This window comes from Saccostrea cucullata, unplaced genomic scaffold (assembly GCF_032062105.1).
Source record: "Saccostrea cucullata isolate Sc308-1 unplaced genomic scaffold, CSIRO_AGI_Scuc_v1 ctg651, whole genome shotgun sequence".
NCBI classification, from domain to species: domain Eukaryota; kingdom Metazoa; phylum Mollusca; class Bivalvia; order Ostreida; family Ostreidae; genus Saccostrea; species Saccostrea cuccullata.
Window position 1 is genome coordinate 53,601 of NW_026928561.1, and position 16,782 is coordinate 70,382.

Genomic DNA, 16,782 nt, shown 5'->3' on the forward strand with positions numbered 1-16,782 from the left:
AAATTTATCATTAACACTTTTGTATCGTTAGATCTCTTACCCATACACATACATATATACACACACTAACTCACATTTACGGGTTATTTTTCCTCCATTTTCATTAGGTAAGACTTTTATTTACTTTGTTTTTCAGAGTTAAATAACTGAATAATTTGAAAATCTAATATGACTTTTGACTGAAACAAGGGTTTCATTTTTCTCAATCATTGACATTTATTCATCACCTTTGTTACCTGTAGATTGATGAAGAAAATAAAAGCTTAGTTAGGATTGACTTACGGATTGTTTAAGAAGGAATGTTTTATGTAAATTAAAATGCAATTATTTTATTGATAGCTTAAACCTTAAGCAAGTCACAGCAGAAATATGAAATTGAAATATTTTTTTTAAAAGTATACGTTGGAATTAAGAACTTTTTAACTAGCTATATATAGATAATATAGACACAACCTATGTATTTTTTTTTCTCGGGGTTACATACCGATCGCTTTTTTTCATGTCAAATATCAGACTTAAAAGGGGAAAAAAAATTATTTTTAAGAATCGATTTTTTAAAAATGCACCATGCAAGCAAATTTCGAATAGCTACACACATTTGAAAAAATTAAAAGTAAAGTATTCTCCTCCTTTGCAACATGTCATTCTTGTTAATTTTATAATGTTATATTTAATTTGAAATTCTTAGAACGTTCTCAATCTTAGTATTTCCGTCATCCAAATTACTGATTTGAGTTAAATTTTACTAAGGCCTTCTTTCCTACTCACAAAAATTCAAATAGAATGAAGAATTCTTTTTATACTTGATAATATATACATTGTAATTAAGGACATAAAAATGTTGAACCCTTGGACTCAAATCTTCCCGATGTACCTTTAGAGTATTTAATTATTTAATCTAAACCAACCTTTTAAGTAAAAAACCTCCACTAAAGATATATAAGTTAAGAAACCATATTGCATCAGAACACTACTAAATACCTGGTATAACAAATGGTTTCCTGAACCATTATAATATAAATATTTATGGTCTTGTAAATGATGATTTTTTGTGTAAATAAAGCAAATGTCAAATTCAAGGTTACGTTATCTAAGATTTGAACCAAGTGTAAGACTTATGGTGTAACCAAAGTATGTCCTGTATAGAATTAAATGCAGAGAAAATTAAAGTCATATATGCTAAGAATACAGTGTTCTTTAATTTGCTGAAGAGACTATCATAACTGGTGCTAAGACTGTAAAAAATTGTTTTATTACTTATGCTATTGAATTTATCGTAAGAACAAATAATTATGAAAACAATTTTCTTTGAATCTATCCCAATATGAAACATCAAGCTTAAGAGACAGAAATGATAATCACTATAAAGTTGATGATATAAACACAAACAATACCATACATGTATTCTTTTAATTTAAACAATATACACATTTTTGTTAAAGAACGACTCGCGATGAGTTCATATGACTTCACATAAAACTTACCCATTTTCTTCTCAGATGCCCGTTTTGATACCTTACATTAGTAAGATGAAGCTGACCATCACACTCCTCGTGTTGTGTTGTGTGGCCCTGTGCTGGGGACAGAGTTCCAGATCATCAAGGCGTTCTAAGATGGGTCAGAGTGAAGGACTCAGTCAGCCTGGGCTCCCTGCAAGTCTCTTCTCTAGTGGTTAGAAAATATGTCTTAATTACAAAAAAATCCCAAAATTTTAGGAAAGAAAATGTATTTTTCAAACAAATTCAATTTCAATGTGATACTAGTATACTTTTAAAGTAAATACAATGTATAAATGAACCATGTTCAAATTAGAGAGAGCATCTTTCTGCTATTTTTTTTAATTTTAAAATATGATCTTGTTTAACGTGCTTGTTAAAAATCCATAGCAATCGAAATTCAGTAAAGGTACCACGAAGTAATTTAACACCCTTCCTGATTACCACTTTATTCAAAGAACACAAATCAGTCTTAACTAGAAGATTGGTCTGGAGTTCGCAACAATATACTAGTACTAGTAACTGACAAACAACATCTGTTTAAAAAAATATGTTTTTGTAGATTTGATGGACAGTCCATACGCAATGGCTCTCATGATGTCAAGAAGTAAGAAATACATTATACATCTATAGGAAAGTTAACTAAATACGTTATAAAATAAAATGTTTCTATGTAGCGATAAGAACGTGAAACAAAGTCCATCACTGAGCACGGCTTCTGCTTTCTGTAGAATTGCTACATCAAATATACAGAATTCCTTAAATTGTTGAGCCTGAATTCATTTGATATTGATTTTTTAAAACAGTATTATTCCCTTACTATACGTATTTTTTTTTATTTTAATAAAGTGATGGGAGGACGATCATCGCAGAATCTTTACTCCAACCTTCCTATCATGATGTTGCTGGGAGGTAATGGATTGGACATCTTACCAACGGACAACTTACTGCATCTCCTCTTGGTGCAGAGTCTGTTTCAACCCGCACCTCAGATGCCGATGACAGACTTGTCCTTCCTGCTTCCAAGTTTATCTATGGGTTCTACTATGGGTGGCATGGAGAAAGCTGCTTCTTCTTCCGCGACTAGTTCACCCTAAGTCGATCAACGACCAACTTATTTACTTATATACATAAATTCCATATATATTTAATTTTTTATGCATATCATCAATTCCTTTCACTGTGTTTGTAATCCCACAAAAATATATTATGTGATTCTAATAAAATAAAAAATTACTCAAAATTACAAGAGATGTTAAAAACTGTTTAGCCTTTAGCTGCAATACTGTAGCCCTCTCCGATTTTTTTTTACCTGATGTTTTCTGGAGAGGGCTACAATTCCATCGCATCTCCGTAAAGGTGCAAATATATTTATTAAATACGGCGATTGAAGCCAAAATAAATTATTTTTACATTCAACTTACTTCTTATGAGACGGAATTTTTATTCACTGTCAACAACATAGCCTGTTAAACTCGAAAACCGTGTAAAATAAATCTGCGTCATTACCAGTGGCAATATTCAGCAGCCATAGCAGTTCACGCGTGACGTACTGGGACTTTCGCTTGGAATTTAGAACAACTAAATAAAGCAAATGTCAAATGTTTATAGACGACTGAGCTGAAATGTATCACAAAAACATCGATAAATAAAACCATTTCAAGTGTTATTTTTATGCAAACAGCGATATGTACCCGGTATGCTTAAAATAAGGAATTCCTCAAAGATCCGCTCCTATAGATTCTAAATTCTCATTGGCTGTCCCAAAATAAAATCTATCAAGGTCAGTATACATGGCGGATAAATTCAAGTTGTGATGTTGACATACACGAAAAATAACCGATATATGGATCGTTGTGAATATTTTTGGATCGATTTATGTCTTACGCAATTACATTTTTGGAGTCCAGGTAAGAGATGTTGATAAAATAGCCGTTTACTGATATAATTTGAGCCGAAATCCGTGCGGGAGTGATTCACTGCCGCATTGCACCACAGGAGTCGGCAGTTTTATCAATAAACCAATGTAAACATAACCTATGAGCTTCGCGAGCGTAGCGACAGGAATGCAACGCGTTTTTGGCGATTTCTGCTCTGGTTCTTTATTTGGTCAAAATAACAAACGTGCGCGACTCAATTCATGTCAGTTGATGTGTCCCACCTGATTTCTGGTGCATTCCCCTTCTTAATCGCCATTATTGCCCCAAAATCTGACATAAACAACATTTCGAAAAGAATCAGCCGCCATGAGGGTTTTCCTGTGACGTCACGATTTATTCAAAATGTGTTCATTGACTTAGGTAAGTTTTATTTCATTTCAAAGACTTTTTTGATATATTATTGTTTCAAGAATTTAAAAAACACAAATAATTCTATCACTGAACATTTTTTTTAATTTTTCAAATGCTTAAATGTAGGGGAATCCAAACTCAGTTCAACATCGAATCGTGACGTCACGGGAAAACCCTCATGGTGGCTGATTCTTTTCGAAATGTTGTTTAGGTTAGATTTTGGGCTCTATAACGGCGATTAAGAGGGAGACTGCACCAGAAATCTGGTGGGACACATCAACTGACATGAATTGAGTCGTATGCGTTTGTTAATTTAACCAAATAAAGCGCCAGAGTAGAAATCGCCAAAAACGCGTTGCATTCCTTTCGCTTCGCTCGCTACGCTCGCGAAGCTCATAGGTTATGTTTACATTGGTTTATTGATAAAACTGCCGACTCCTGTGATTGCACCATTACGGAGATCCTAAGGAGTTGTAGCCCTCCCCCCCCCCCCCAAAAAAAAAAAATCGGAGAGGGCTACATTATTGCAGCTATTTAGCCTTGTCTGATGGTCCCTAATTTGGATATATTAAGCAAAATAACAATCTGCACAACATCCTGTAATTTGGTCACGATATTTATAGTGATGGGCGCCAAAAAATTTAAGTTTGGTTGTTGTGAAGGGTTAATTTCACAGGCTCTTGACGTTACTTATTTTTCTCACATATAAAAAAAATTAACCTTATACCAAATAATATACGCATGATTAGGGTGAACTTAATTTTTTTATTTGAGAAAAAAAGTAACGTCAAGTACCTGCGACCATTGGCTCCAAATGCACAGAACATTCTCGACATTGCCTGTACAGAAAATAAAGCTTCGATCTGCAACCAACGTCAACAAGTAGAAATCTCCCTGTGCGGTCAATGTCGAGGATGGTCTCAAAGTGTGCCATCCTTTATCTCGATTTTTTCTCGGCTTTTTCGTAATTCTGTTCACAGATTTGATCATAGTTTTGCATATCTTGTTTGTAAGCTTTCCAACTTGTTGTTTTATTTTCTTGCCCATCTATTGCCACTGTTCAAACTGTCTTTATGTCTTGAAAAACTAGGTTGAAGGCTGAACAACTTTCTTTCCGTTCTTACTTCTACTCCTAATGCTGTTACGTTTTCATCAGTCTACATGTATAAAGCCTTCCAATTTTATTACAAACATAGTTTTACTACTCTTTAATTCTTCTACTTTAATGATCTTGTTAGTAGCTACAACTTGGCACTCTTGCCAAACAACAAGGTCATTATGTATCGAACATGAAAGAACAGGGTACAGTCTCAATACAGACCAAGCCCTATATTTTTCTAAAATATGAAAGTGATATAAGAAATCAAAATTCATTCTTTCTTAATCATAGGAATTCCCTGCAGTAAGAATACACAAATCGTTTTCCTCATATGAGCTCCTAAATGCTAATTGTGACGTCATTAACTTCTGCATTTTCCCGTATTTTCTTAACAAGTTGCAGAAGACATCAATTTTCAGTGAAATTTTCTTTCTGAAAACATACTCTGCCACCGTCGCCCAGAAAGATGGCAGTTTACATAATATATCCAAAAATTAAAGTGGGAGACGGTGGCAGACACTATTTTCCAAGGGAAAATTAGAACAGAAATTATTCATTTTGAGGCTTTTCTGCATTAAACTTAAAAATGTACCAAATTACTGACGTCATATTTCCAGAAAAGGTCCTCCTTAATGCCATATTCTTTAATGATTTATCATATTCATTTACTCAACTATTGTTAAAGCCAATTTGATAACATTTCATAACTTTTTAAGAACATTAAATTTGTAGGACACAATAAAGCTCAAACTGTACCTTCTTCTTTACCAAAGGGCAGGCTATATTCTCAAGAGACTAAGTTCATGAAAATTTGTGGGGAGTTAGGGGTGTTTTGAACCAAAATCTCACGCGTATCAAACAAAATACCTAATAATAGTTTTTGTTTGATAATATGCACTACAGTGGGGTGCACACATAATTCACACATACTGTTACAGTAAGCAGACATAGGTGGCTTTGATTCCCAATGTTGACAAATCAATTCTTTATTCAACATACAAATTATTAAGATTGCTTTCATACTTATTTTAATAACTACGTTTACGAGATTAAAAATATACACAGCTTACAGCAGTGCTTCCAGAGGATTCTTACTCCTCTTTGGACCCTGGTCTAACCTCTGTTTTGAGGGGCTCCTGTTCTGTCATAATCACATAAGGTAAATGTTTTGGAGGTTTATAATAAACGGTATTTTTTTTATCCTTTTTATTACTTGTTCATAACTATATAAATTATCCATTGACATGCAATAATATTTATGTGCACTTTGGACTGATAAGATAAGGACAGTATTGCGACATTCTTTGGAAAAACAGAATTATGAGGAGATTTTTCGTTTTCTTTGGCGTCGTGTCCACTCTTCTATTTTGCACAGTGTCAATGGAACAGAAACGGCTACTCATTAATGACCCACAATTCCTCGAAAGCAGGTTTCTGGCAATGGAATCTAAAATCCAGTCATTGATGACCACAAAGGCGGAAATGGAATCTAAAATCCAAACTCTGACAACATCAAACGCGGAAATGGATTCCAAAATCCAAACTTTTACAACATCAAAGGCCCAAATGGAATCTAAAATTCAAACTTTGGCAACGTCAAACTCGGAAATGGATTCCAAAATCCAAACTTTGACTAGAGAAGTGGAGACTTTGAAGGTCAACAATTCTAAAGGTGTGGTCATATGAATTGAGGTCTAATGGTTTTTATATGAATTTGATGGATAAAATTATTTGAGATGATTTTTTTTCTAATAACAGATAGATATCCCATTATAAATCGATTATTTATGTTTGTAAACTGTAGAAATATTGGCAGATGGTATCATGTGTAATAGAATAATTATTGTTCAGAGGGATAAATCATGTAATGTTTATCCCTCTAAATAATAATTATTCTATTACACATGATACCATCTGCCAATAGATCTACAACTTACATTTGTTCATAAAACATTTATTGGAAAACTTTTTCCTGTTATTATTATTTAAGGAATCACTGTCTTGTTAGTATAGTATGCCAGGGCATCAACGATAGTGGGAAACATGGGAAAATTTGCAAAACGGGTGAAGCCTGTTATGCATAAATTATCCCATGTTTCCCATTATCGTTGATGCCCCTGGCATACTTTACTAACTAGATAGTGATTCCTTATATTTCCATTTCATTGTGAAATAAAATTGTAGATTTAGATTTTAAAAATGTAGACATCGATTTAAATTACACGAGGACTCCGATGCCAATTTCAATAGTTCTCGCCCACTGACGTCAAATAAAAAGGCAGCAGCACGAGATTTGCATGCATATTAGGCCTCCTTTGCTCCTGACCTATCGACCTGGCTTATTTACATTCCGGTAGAATTATCAAGAAATCAACTCCGCTAACTTTCAAAGAGTTATCACAGAGAAAAAAAATAGAAATGGAAATATTAGAGGATAAGAATGTCCATAATGACCTCGACAGTCTTAAGGTTCTCCACGGGTATAACAATCTATGACACATGATTTATAGCACAAATTAAGGTCACATTATTCTTGCAAAAAAAAACTTAAAATAATCGAACTTAACCACGACACATATATTTATAACCCTAATATGTAATAAATATCTAATGTCAAAGGTATATATGCTAATGAATCATTATCGAAGTATTCAACGTCGATGTTTTAAAGGGAACTTAATTAGTAAGGGTATGATGTTTTATATATATATATTATATATATATATATATATATATATATATATATATATATATATATATATATATATATATATATATATATATATATATATATATATATATATATGATTCTGCAATAAGTATTTACAAATTAAATCAATTGAGTTTTCTTTGATACTATGAATTAGAAATTTCCAAACTGACTTTTTTAGATGAGTATTTTTCTAAGTACTTCTTTCGTACTCGTCTTGGTTTTGTCGAAATGGATCGCCGAAAAATAACAATGTTGTATAAAGAAAACATGCAAAAGATAGAATAATAAAGTACTGTTTATCTTTAAAAATAGCAAATTGTTTTTATTGGAAAGAAAACTATTTTATATTTAAGGTGTGAAACTTTAAAAAATTTGCGGTTGGACATATCTTTCATGATGCAAAATTTCAGAAAGAACCCCCGAAAGAATGCCAGCTTTTGAACATGGAAAACAGTCGAACAGCTGAGGAATACTGTTATCATCTTGCAAATACATAAGTTACATGAACTGCACTGTTTTTGTGTCTAGGCAAGGCAAAGGACTGCTTTAAAAAGAATGGATACAAAGACGACTGCATTTGACACGAAACCATGAAAAACCACTTGGGAACTGTCATATTTTATCATCCATAAGCATATTGAAATTCTATCGATTATTATGTGAAAAATATGTTTCAAGTTCGTAATTTAAAATCAAATCAAATCAATCAGTTATAAATCACTTTTAAGTATGTTTTGTTACCTTGTTACTCAATTTTGTATTATAAAGATGTGACTTTAATTTGTGTGAAAAACCATGTGAGTTAAAAAGTGTGTTGAGCTGTACAGCTAGGGAGTTGATTGGTCCACAGCTGCATAAAGATTTACAGTAAAAATTTTACACGATTGTATTCAAGAACTTCAAAAAATAACATTCATAAATATGCAAGCATTGTCATGCATTAATGAATTAATTTGCATTAAAATATTGTCTCAAGATCATTAGAAAGGCCTGTTTTGTGCGTGTGTGGTGGGTGGTTGCATAAAATGTTGGGTAACGGTTTTTTTAATTTTCCACCAAAAGGCGAAGGAAGTACGTTAAGTTGTCAAACTGAGAAATGAAAATGTCTTCCTGTATTGTACGATCAATTTTGTCCTAACCTTTAACTTCTGGATCAAGTTTGATACACTAGCTCTCATGTAAGATAACTCTACATTGTCTACTTAGAAAATCTTTGAAACTTAGAGTTCCATTTAGGTCTTTTTCTATTCTTTTCAAATTACTTGACTTAAATCCCCAAAAGAAATCTAAAATCCCTTAAAAAACTGGCTGATTTTTTCTTACAGTAGTTGGCGGTGCTACTTACGTTCGGTGGGGGAGAAAGACCTGCCCTGACGCGGACTCAGAATTAGTGTATTGGGGTGAGCAGCATAATAGAACCATTTCCTGTATGCTTGAATTTTCAGTAAGGCGTGCCATTCTCGGCGTACGTAATTAGCGTCTGTCATGTGGCGAATAGATTCTCATTGGTTAAGAAATTAATAATATCAGGAAATTGTTGTTGACAACGATGAGACGACTTAAGCTCCATGCACCTCTTTGCCAGACGAGACAATGTTGTTGGTAATTCGATACACTAATGGGCATTTGCTATTTCTATTCCACGTATATTTCAACAGTGAAGAAAAGCTTTGTAAATTTCAGAAGCTATAATTATGTAACGTCGAGAATAGCCACGCCTAACTGAAAGTCCAAACTAAACTAGAAATTTATTCTGATCGTATACTCTTAGACTTGTAATTGTGAAATACTCTAGGTGTATTATCAGTATTTATAACATGTAGGTTATACAGGAGGGTCGCTTTATAACCAGGGAGGAGGAGCTGCAGAGTTTGTTTGTCTACCACGTGACCCTACCTTCCATAATATTCTGTCCTCAGCTTTCAGCTTCATGTATGGTTCAGAATATGAGAGCAATTTTGTTTCTGGAATCCATGATGACGATGTTCCGTGTGCTGTCTGCAGAAGCTTACGTAGCACTAGTGTCATCATGCTAGCTAGTAGAGAACATTGCTACAGCGGATGGAAGACCGAGTACTCGGGGTTTTTATCTAGCGGCGATACACGCGATTCGGCAGCCTCACAGTTTGTGTGTTTGGACCGGCATCCAGACGTGTTGGATCATAGTAGCGCTAATGAAAACGGCAAGGTGTTTTACACCGTTATGGCCAAATGTGGGAGTTTACCATGTCCGCCATACAAAGATGGACAACAACTGTACTGTAGCGTATGCTCCAAGTAAAGAACTAACGAGAGATATTTTCTCTTCAATATGGTTTATGAATATTCAACCAAGGACAATAAAATTCAACAATAAATAGTTTTTAAAATCACATGTATTGAGTGTGTATTAAATTCATCTTTTCAAATTAGAAATAAGCTCCAAGGAATTTTATAAAATAAAAGAAAAACAAACTGTGCATATACTTAAATGGTGAATTTAGCAAAGATAAGTTTTGATAATTTTGTTTCGCGTACTGTATTTTTTATAACACCTGTATCTTAAGAATCTAATTCCTGATAATTGATACCTGCAGCTAATGATGAATTTAGCAAAGATAAGTTTTGATAATTTTGTGTCGCGTACTGTATTTTTTAGAATCTAAGAACAAGGTACATTTTCAATACAAATTAAGCCCTGTATTTTTCTAAAATATGAAGGTGATATAAAAAATCAAAGTTTATTCTTTCTGACTCAGGAATTCCATGCAATAAGAATACTCAAACCGATTAGCTCATATCATCTCCTAAATGCTTACTGTGACGTCATTAACTTCTGCATTTTCTCGTATTTTCTTACAAAACATAAAAAGCTGCAGAAGACATCCATTTTCAGTGATCTTTTCTTTCAGAAAACATTTTCTGCCATTGTCGCCCACAAAGATTTTGAGATATGTGCTTTTTCAAAGCAGTTTACATAATATATCCAAAAATTGAAGTGGGCAAAGGTGGCAGACACTATTTTCTAAAGGAAAATAAGCACAGAAATTAGTCTGCATTAAACTTTTATCATATTCTTTAATGATTTATCATATGCATCCACTCAACTCTTGTTATAAAGCCAATTTCATAACTTTTTAAGAACATTAAATTTTTAGGGCACAATAAAGCTCAAACTGTACCTTCTTCTTTATAAAATACTGAATGTAAAAAAAAAAAAAAAAAAAAAAAAAACTAGTAATTTGGAAGTCTTTTAACATCATATTTATCAATAGTTTGCCTTGGTTTCAAAATTAATCGTATTCATGTCATATTTTAACTTTTGAATTCACTACGTGGAGGTAGATGCAAAATTTACAACATAAGATATCATGTTGTAAATTTTGTATTAACCTCCCCCTAGTAAATTCAAAATTTACAACATGATACTGAGATCAAGCTCTTGCGAAATAAGCGCATCAATAGAGAGACATACAAGTAACAATCTATGCGGGTAAAATTTGAATGTCACTGTTAACTTGAAAGGCTGAATTTTGTTATCTTGCTTGGTCGTTTGCTGTTCTAGCTGTTAGTACTGTAAAACATTATAACTGTATGAGGCAGACGTAACAGACTCAAAAGTATGTGCCTATTATCTCCAGTTTACTTAGATATACATGTATATATTGTAACTAAATTAGTACACAAGAATTAGAATCAGAATGATTTTAAACAAAGTAATTTCGTAGTGACCAATGACTTTATGAAATATTATGAATTGCACTTGATCTCTATATCATATAAAATCATGTTGTCTATGATGTTTAAAGCCTGCTCAGATACAAATATTTGGGACAAATGTTGCAATATTATTTTAGAATACTGTTTGATAAAGTTGTATATGCATAAAAAAAACAGTCTATTTATATTAAAATACATGTAATGTTTCCAGCGTACTCTGAAGTATTCTATCGTACTCTAGCGTACTCTGTTTAGTAGTACTCCAGAATTAGTATCATTTAAAAAATATTTTCACTAACTAGCTAGAATTACAGTGTTTTAAACATGTTAAACTTCAACATTATTTTTAAATTCATCTTTTAAAAGGAGACCCTGAGTATAAATTCGGTAGGAGTTGAAGCATAATTTCCCTTCATTTTGTTTCATAAACAGTTCGAAAATCTTGTACATTGAATGAATTAATTAATTGCGAAGATGACGTGGCGTGGCCATTGGGTCGTGTTCAAGTCAAACCACGAACTGTTTGCTCTGTATTTATCGTCGGGCTCGGGATTCGTTACAATAACATTGACGTCCTCAGATCTCACGATTACTGTTACAGGTATGAAAACTTCGTTTCTACTTATTAAACTACAGCTATGCAAAATATTTTTAAAAACGTAATTATGTACATAAATTCACTTTATTTAATTACCCTCTTGAGGGTGCATCTGATAAGTAGGACCTTAAACGTGGATTTTCCCGAGTTTTCTCTTCTGCCATTCTGGTGTTGGCCATGTCGAAACGAACCCACAGGCTGTTTCACTAATAATGTGTTGTGGTGTTTCATGGGTCGACTGGTCATTTAGAATCTCTGATGATTTTTGCATTTCTGATTAGATTATGAAACGATGACAATCACATATTTACACACCCCTTATCAGCTTATGCATAATTAGTATGTATTTTCTTTTTCAACACCCTGAAAAAAATCTATCTCTTTCATTTGAATGTGTCATTTTTTTCAATGTAGCCTAAAATATGATAATTTTTTTTCTTTTAGAAGTTTATATCTAAAGTTTTCTGATGATTGAGAATAAATATTAGAGTCAACTCATGAAGTATTTTAAGGCAAAGCAGAGTAAGACTTGTTCAAATGAAGGGCTTCATAACCTTTAAAGGTGAGTTTGGAATTTTTTTTACAGATTGTATGGTGATTGTTTAGAAATTAAATATTTAAAATCAGAGATGATTCAGAATAGTGGTTGTTAAATCAATACCCGATTATAAAATATATTTAATGATTTAGTTATGTGTAAGTCACGGAAGAAGTCTTAAAAATGTTTTAAATGCTGTTTTAAAAGTGGGATTTATCATGTTTATCTGTAACTCTTTATTATGAATCTGAAGAATAGCACCTTGATTAACATAAAAAAAGTTTCATTGTGGTATTACTATTTGTTTCTTCAATGTTTTCAAACATTTACATGTATAACTAATTTAATTAAATGTTTTTTCTTTCAGTCCCATAATCCTCTTAACTATACTGAATATGAAAACTCACCAAAGATGGTCCGATCAGATTCAGAAGATAGCTCTGCAGAGTTTATTTGTGGCTGGGGGTCTGCCTTCGTTAATATTACACTCACTTTTCCCATCAACAAAGTCATGTTTCGCCAGCAACTATCAGGCGTGCGAACATTTGCTGCCCTCAAACAATTGCAAACGGAGGGCTTACGTAACCTGTACAGGGGACTCTTTCCTCCACTGATACAAAAAACTGCCTCAATGACATTGATGTTTGGAATATACTACAAGTGTTGTAATTATATGAACAAAGAATATCCCCAGTCTCCATATTTTAATAGCATGGTTTCAGCCACCTTTGCTGGGGCTCTGGAGGCTTTTCTGTTACCCTTTGAGAGAATTCAAGTTCTCATGCAGGACAAAAATTACAACCATCGATTTGAAAATGCCAGGCATGCCGCAAAAGAGTTGAGGTCAATTTATGGCGTGAAGGAATTCTACAGAGGTGGCTCGGCAGTTCTTCTGAGGAACTGTGGCAGCAATATTTTATTCTTTCTCGGCAGGGACTATTTAATGAATGCTCTTCCTTATCCTGATTCTGTGCTGGAGAGAACGTCACAAGACTTTATTTGTGGGGCAGCACTTGGAGCCTCTCTAAGCACACTGTTTTATCCCGTAAATGTTGTGAAGGTGAAGATGCAGAGTAAGGTCGGAGGAACATTTGAAGGTCTGCTCCATACCTACAGAATTGTGCAAGAAGAAAGGAAACATAGTATTCGCAAACTCTTTCGAGGAGTGCATATTAATTTTACAAGATCTTTTCTTTCTTGGGGCATTGTAAATGCAACATATGAATTTCTCATGGTTAAGCTTTTTAGTAGAAGCTCTAGAAAAAATAATCATGTTAGCTGATTTATGAATTATTTTTTTTAGTATCTAGTACTAATGTATTTATAATGCATTTTATGGAATGTGTAATAAAATATTTTATTAGAACGTCTTTGTTATTCAATATTGACTCCTTTTTCAAGTTTTCTTACATTTACATTACCTAGAATGTATTTAAAAAATATAGAACTACACTAATTCTTCATGTATAAATATATACGAATAGATATACAAAATCATGGAAATTGAACCAGAAAGGAAACCATAAAGTAATTAATCCATCATTTTTTTTTTACCTTTTGTTTTTTCTAGACTAAATAGACAAATATATCAAAATTCATGTCTTCTTGATATATTGAAACATACATATACTTTTTTAAATGTCTCTATCTTGACCTTGAAGCATTTAGAAGCTTAACTAAATGGTTTTTCCAAATTTGTGACATTTGATGCAAAATGTCAATCTGTTCTATTCAGCTATTGTTATTTTTCCTTGAATACATGTACTGTTTACTTGTTTCTGAAGTATAAGATTAATTACTGTGAACTTATTCAACCGAATCAGCCTCAGTAATATACAATAATAACTAACTCCATTTTGCCCTACATGATTTTACATTACGTAATGTTGTGTGATTCCTATTGACAAAACGTGACATCCTTATGTGCAGACAGTGTATCCTTGCATGTTTCCTTACTTTGTGTCTAACCTTAGAGTTGTTAAAATTTTATTTATCCAGAATTTTCGAAACCAAAATAATATTTATTAAAGAGAAATTATTATAACAGTCAAGAGTTCTAATAAATGTAAAATAGATTGTGTTAGGAGCACTAGTATTTTATATTTGTCTTTATGGGCGGATGTCCGACCCACCAACCCCCTTCCCCTTTTAGAGTTTTATATGTCATGTAACCAAAAAATTACCTGATAACCGAATTAGAAAACAGAAACCTCACAGAAAATGGCAAGGAGAGTAATATATGTGAATTAAATCTTGGAAAGTCATTTGTATCTCCATTCAAACCACCACCACTCGAAAAAAAATTTTCGTTTAGTTTTGGCAAGTCTTTGCATGAATTTTAACATATGCATTGCATTAAAATATGACGTTGTTCTGAAATTCATACGTAATGCTGCATTTATTTGTTTCAAATTACATGTCAATATTTCACGAAAATAAAAAAAGAAAAAAAACAAATGCAGTAACAAATGTGATTATACATAAATGAAATTTTTTGACCTTCAATTAATTATACATCTTGTGTTACTTTTTACTCTCTTTCAGTAATATATGTGTGATTTTCTACTTTATTTATTATAAACGGAATTGTTCGACAGAGCTATAGTTGATTTGGGGAAATGGCCTTGACGGTTACCTGAGTATCACAAGTTTCAAGCTACAGATATAACCTTGTCATTCCCATCTGGGACTGAAAGTCCTCATTCATGTGACATGAATTTGACAGCTGAACTCCTAGGAAGTGCTCTAAGACATATCCTAAGACATGTCTTAAGATGTATTTTTAGATGTTTTTTAAGCATGTATTCTAAAGTTTAAAATAATTTTAAAGATAAATAGTGTTATTTTTAAAATTTGGTAAGTAATTTAAAAGAAGTTAAAAAGGAAATTGTTATGAAGTCAGTGTTTTTAATTATCATTAATTATTACCGATTTCGCAACTCCATGTATTCTAGTACCTCTTCAGAATCTATTGACAACAACTTCTTCAAACAAGTATCACAACCTTTTTTTTATCTAGAAAAAATCAAATTATAAATCTATTGTTTAGTATTCTGGCTATGTTATTACCATGAAGTTGATATTAAAAAGATTTTCGAGTTTGATTGAAAAAATCTATGTAGCTTTTTTTGGAGGTCAACTCTTTCAACAATCTGTTGTGATTCTCATGAATTTAATTGCGCCCCGTTAAATGTACTAGTAGACCTATTTTTCTGTAATCACTTTAAGCAGATTTTTTCAAAAACTTCTATTTGAAAAGAAGAAGTCCTGTATTGTAACCTTCAATTCAATATTGATACACATCAATGATGTTCTATCATTTATATGTATTCATTTTCGTTCCAACGTTGTTTCAATATCTCTGTAAACTCGAGGTAAACGATACCACAGAGTCTGGCACGTCTGTTTCATATTTTGTGGTATTTAAGTAGAAAAAGACGTTCATGGCAATCGAACACCACAATTGTATGATCAACATGATGACTTTATCTTTTCTATCATCAACTTCCGGAATTTATGTAGCAGGATACCCTTAATCCAGGGCTGCCTGCATATGTAGTAAACATTGTATGTCTCCCAAGTGATTCGACACACAAAGGCATTCTCCAGGTAGGAAAAAAAATTATAAAACAGTACAAAAAAGTTAATGAAGCAAATATATCAGCAGTCTCGTTTTAAGTCAACATTTCAGAAATTCTATTGTCGATACCATGACATTGTAAAAAATAAAACAATCTTCCATTAAGTCAAAAAGCGAATGAAGTTTTTTCATATGAAGTGTTGTCCTTTTATTTACAAACAGAAAGATTCGTTTGCCCGATGACGACAAAAAGCTCGGTCGGTCACCAGTTGGGGATACGTTCTCCTCTACAGCGCCTGATCCCTTCTCTGCAACTTTAAAAGGTTCGTGTTTTCTCTGCTCTCAATTTATATTGTTACAATGGACTTTTTAAATTGATTACTGATCGTTATCTCGATATTTAAAAAAAATATTAAATAATACATATTTTCAAGGATTTCATTTCTTAACATTTTAGGTATCCTGTATTCTGTTTCAGTTAGACAAATTATTAAAGCTGGACATGCTCTTGCATATAGAAGCAACTGTGAAACATTATACAGGGCAGCCTGGTGATAATGGTATCTTAGCACATTGATAAGGAAAGTTTTCAATAGAAAAATTGACATGAATCAAGTTGTTAGTTTGCCATCAGTTCAATTAAATTTTGAGAACATGAATGAAAAAAATATTGTTAATTGATTAAAGATCAACTATGTCTAAAGGTTTAAAATGAGGAACTACAACAAGAGCATGTTTCATTAGAAATCCTTGAATAACTTATGCTTC

General features: G+C 32.6%; 2 protein-coding genes across 2 annotated transcripts; both read left to right on the forward strand.

Annotated features, from left to right (window-relative positions):
* The first annotated feature begins 6,193 nt into the window (after nt 1–6,193).
* On the forward strand, nt 6,194–9,920 carry LOC134277958 (short-chain collagen C4-like). Its single transcript, XM_062760263.1, has 3 exons — nt 6,194–6,558; nt 8,925–8,999; nt 9,423–9,920. The coding sequence occupies exons 1-3, from the start codon at nt 6,207–6,209 to the stop codon at nt 9,878–9,880; spliced, it is 885 nt and encodes a 294-aa protein (XP_062616247.1). The 5' UTR covers nt 6,194–6,206; the 3' UTR covers nt 9,881–9,920.
* Nucleotides 9,921–12,344: 2,424 nt separating this feature from the next.
* On the forward strand, nt 12,345–13,773 carry LOC134277959 (mitochondrial nicotinamide adenine dinucleotide transporter SLC25A51-like). The gene is made up of 2 exons (XM_062760264.1): nt 12,345–12,458; nt 12,802–13,773. The coding sequence occupies exon 2, from the start codon at nt 12,847–12,849 to the stop codon at nt 13,714–13,716; it is 870 nt and encodes a 289-aa protein (XP_062616248.1). The 5' UTR covers nt 12,345–12,458; nt 12,802–12,846; the 3' UTR covers nt 13,717–13,773.
* Nucleotides 13,774–16,782: the final 3,009 nt, after the last annotated feature.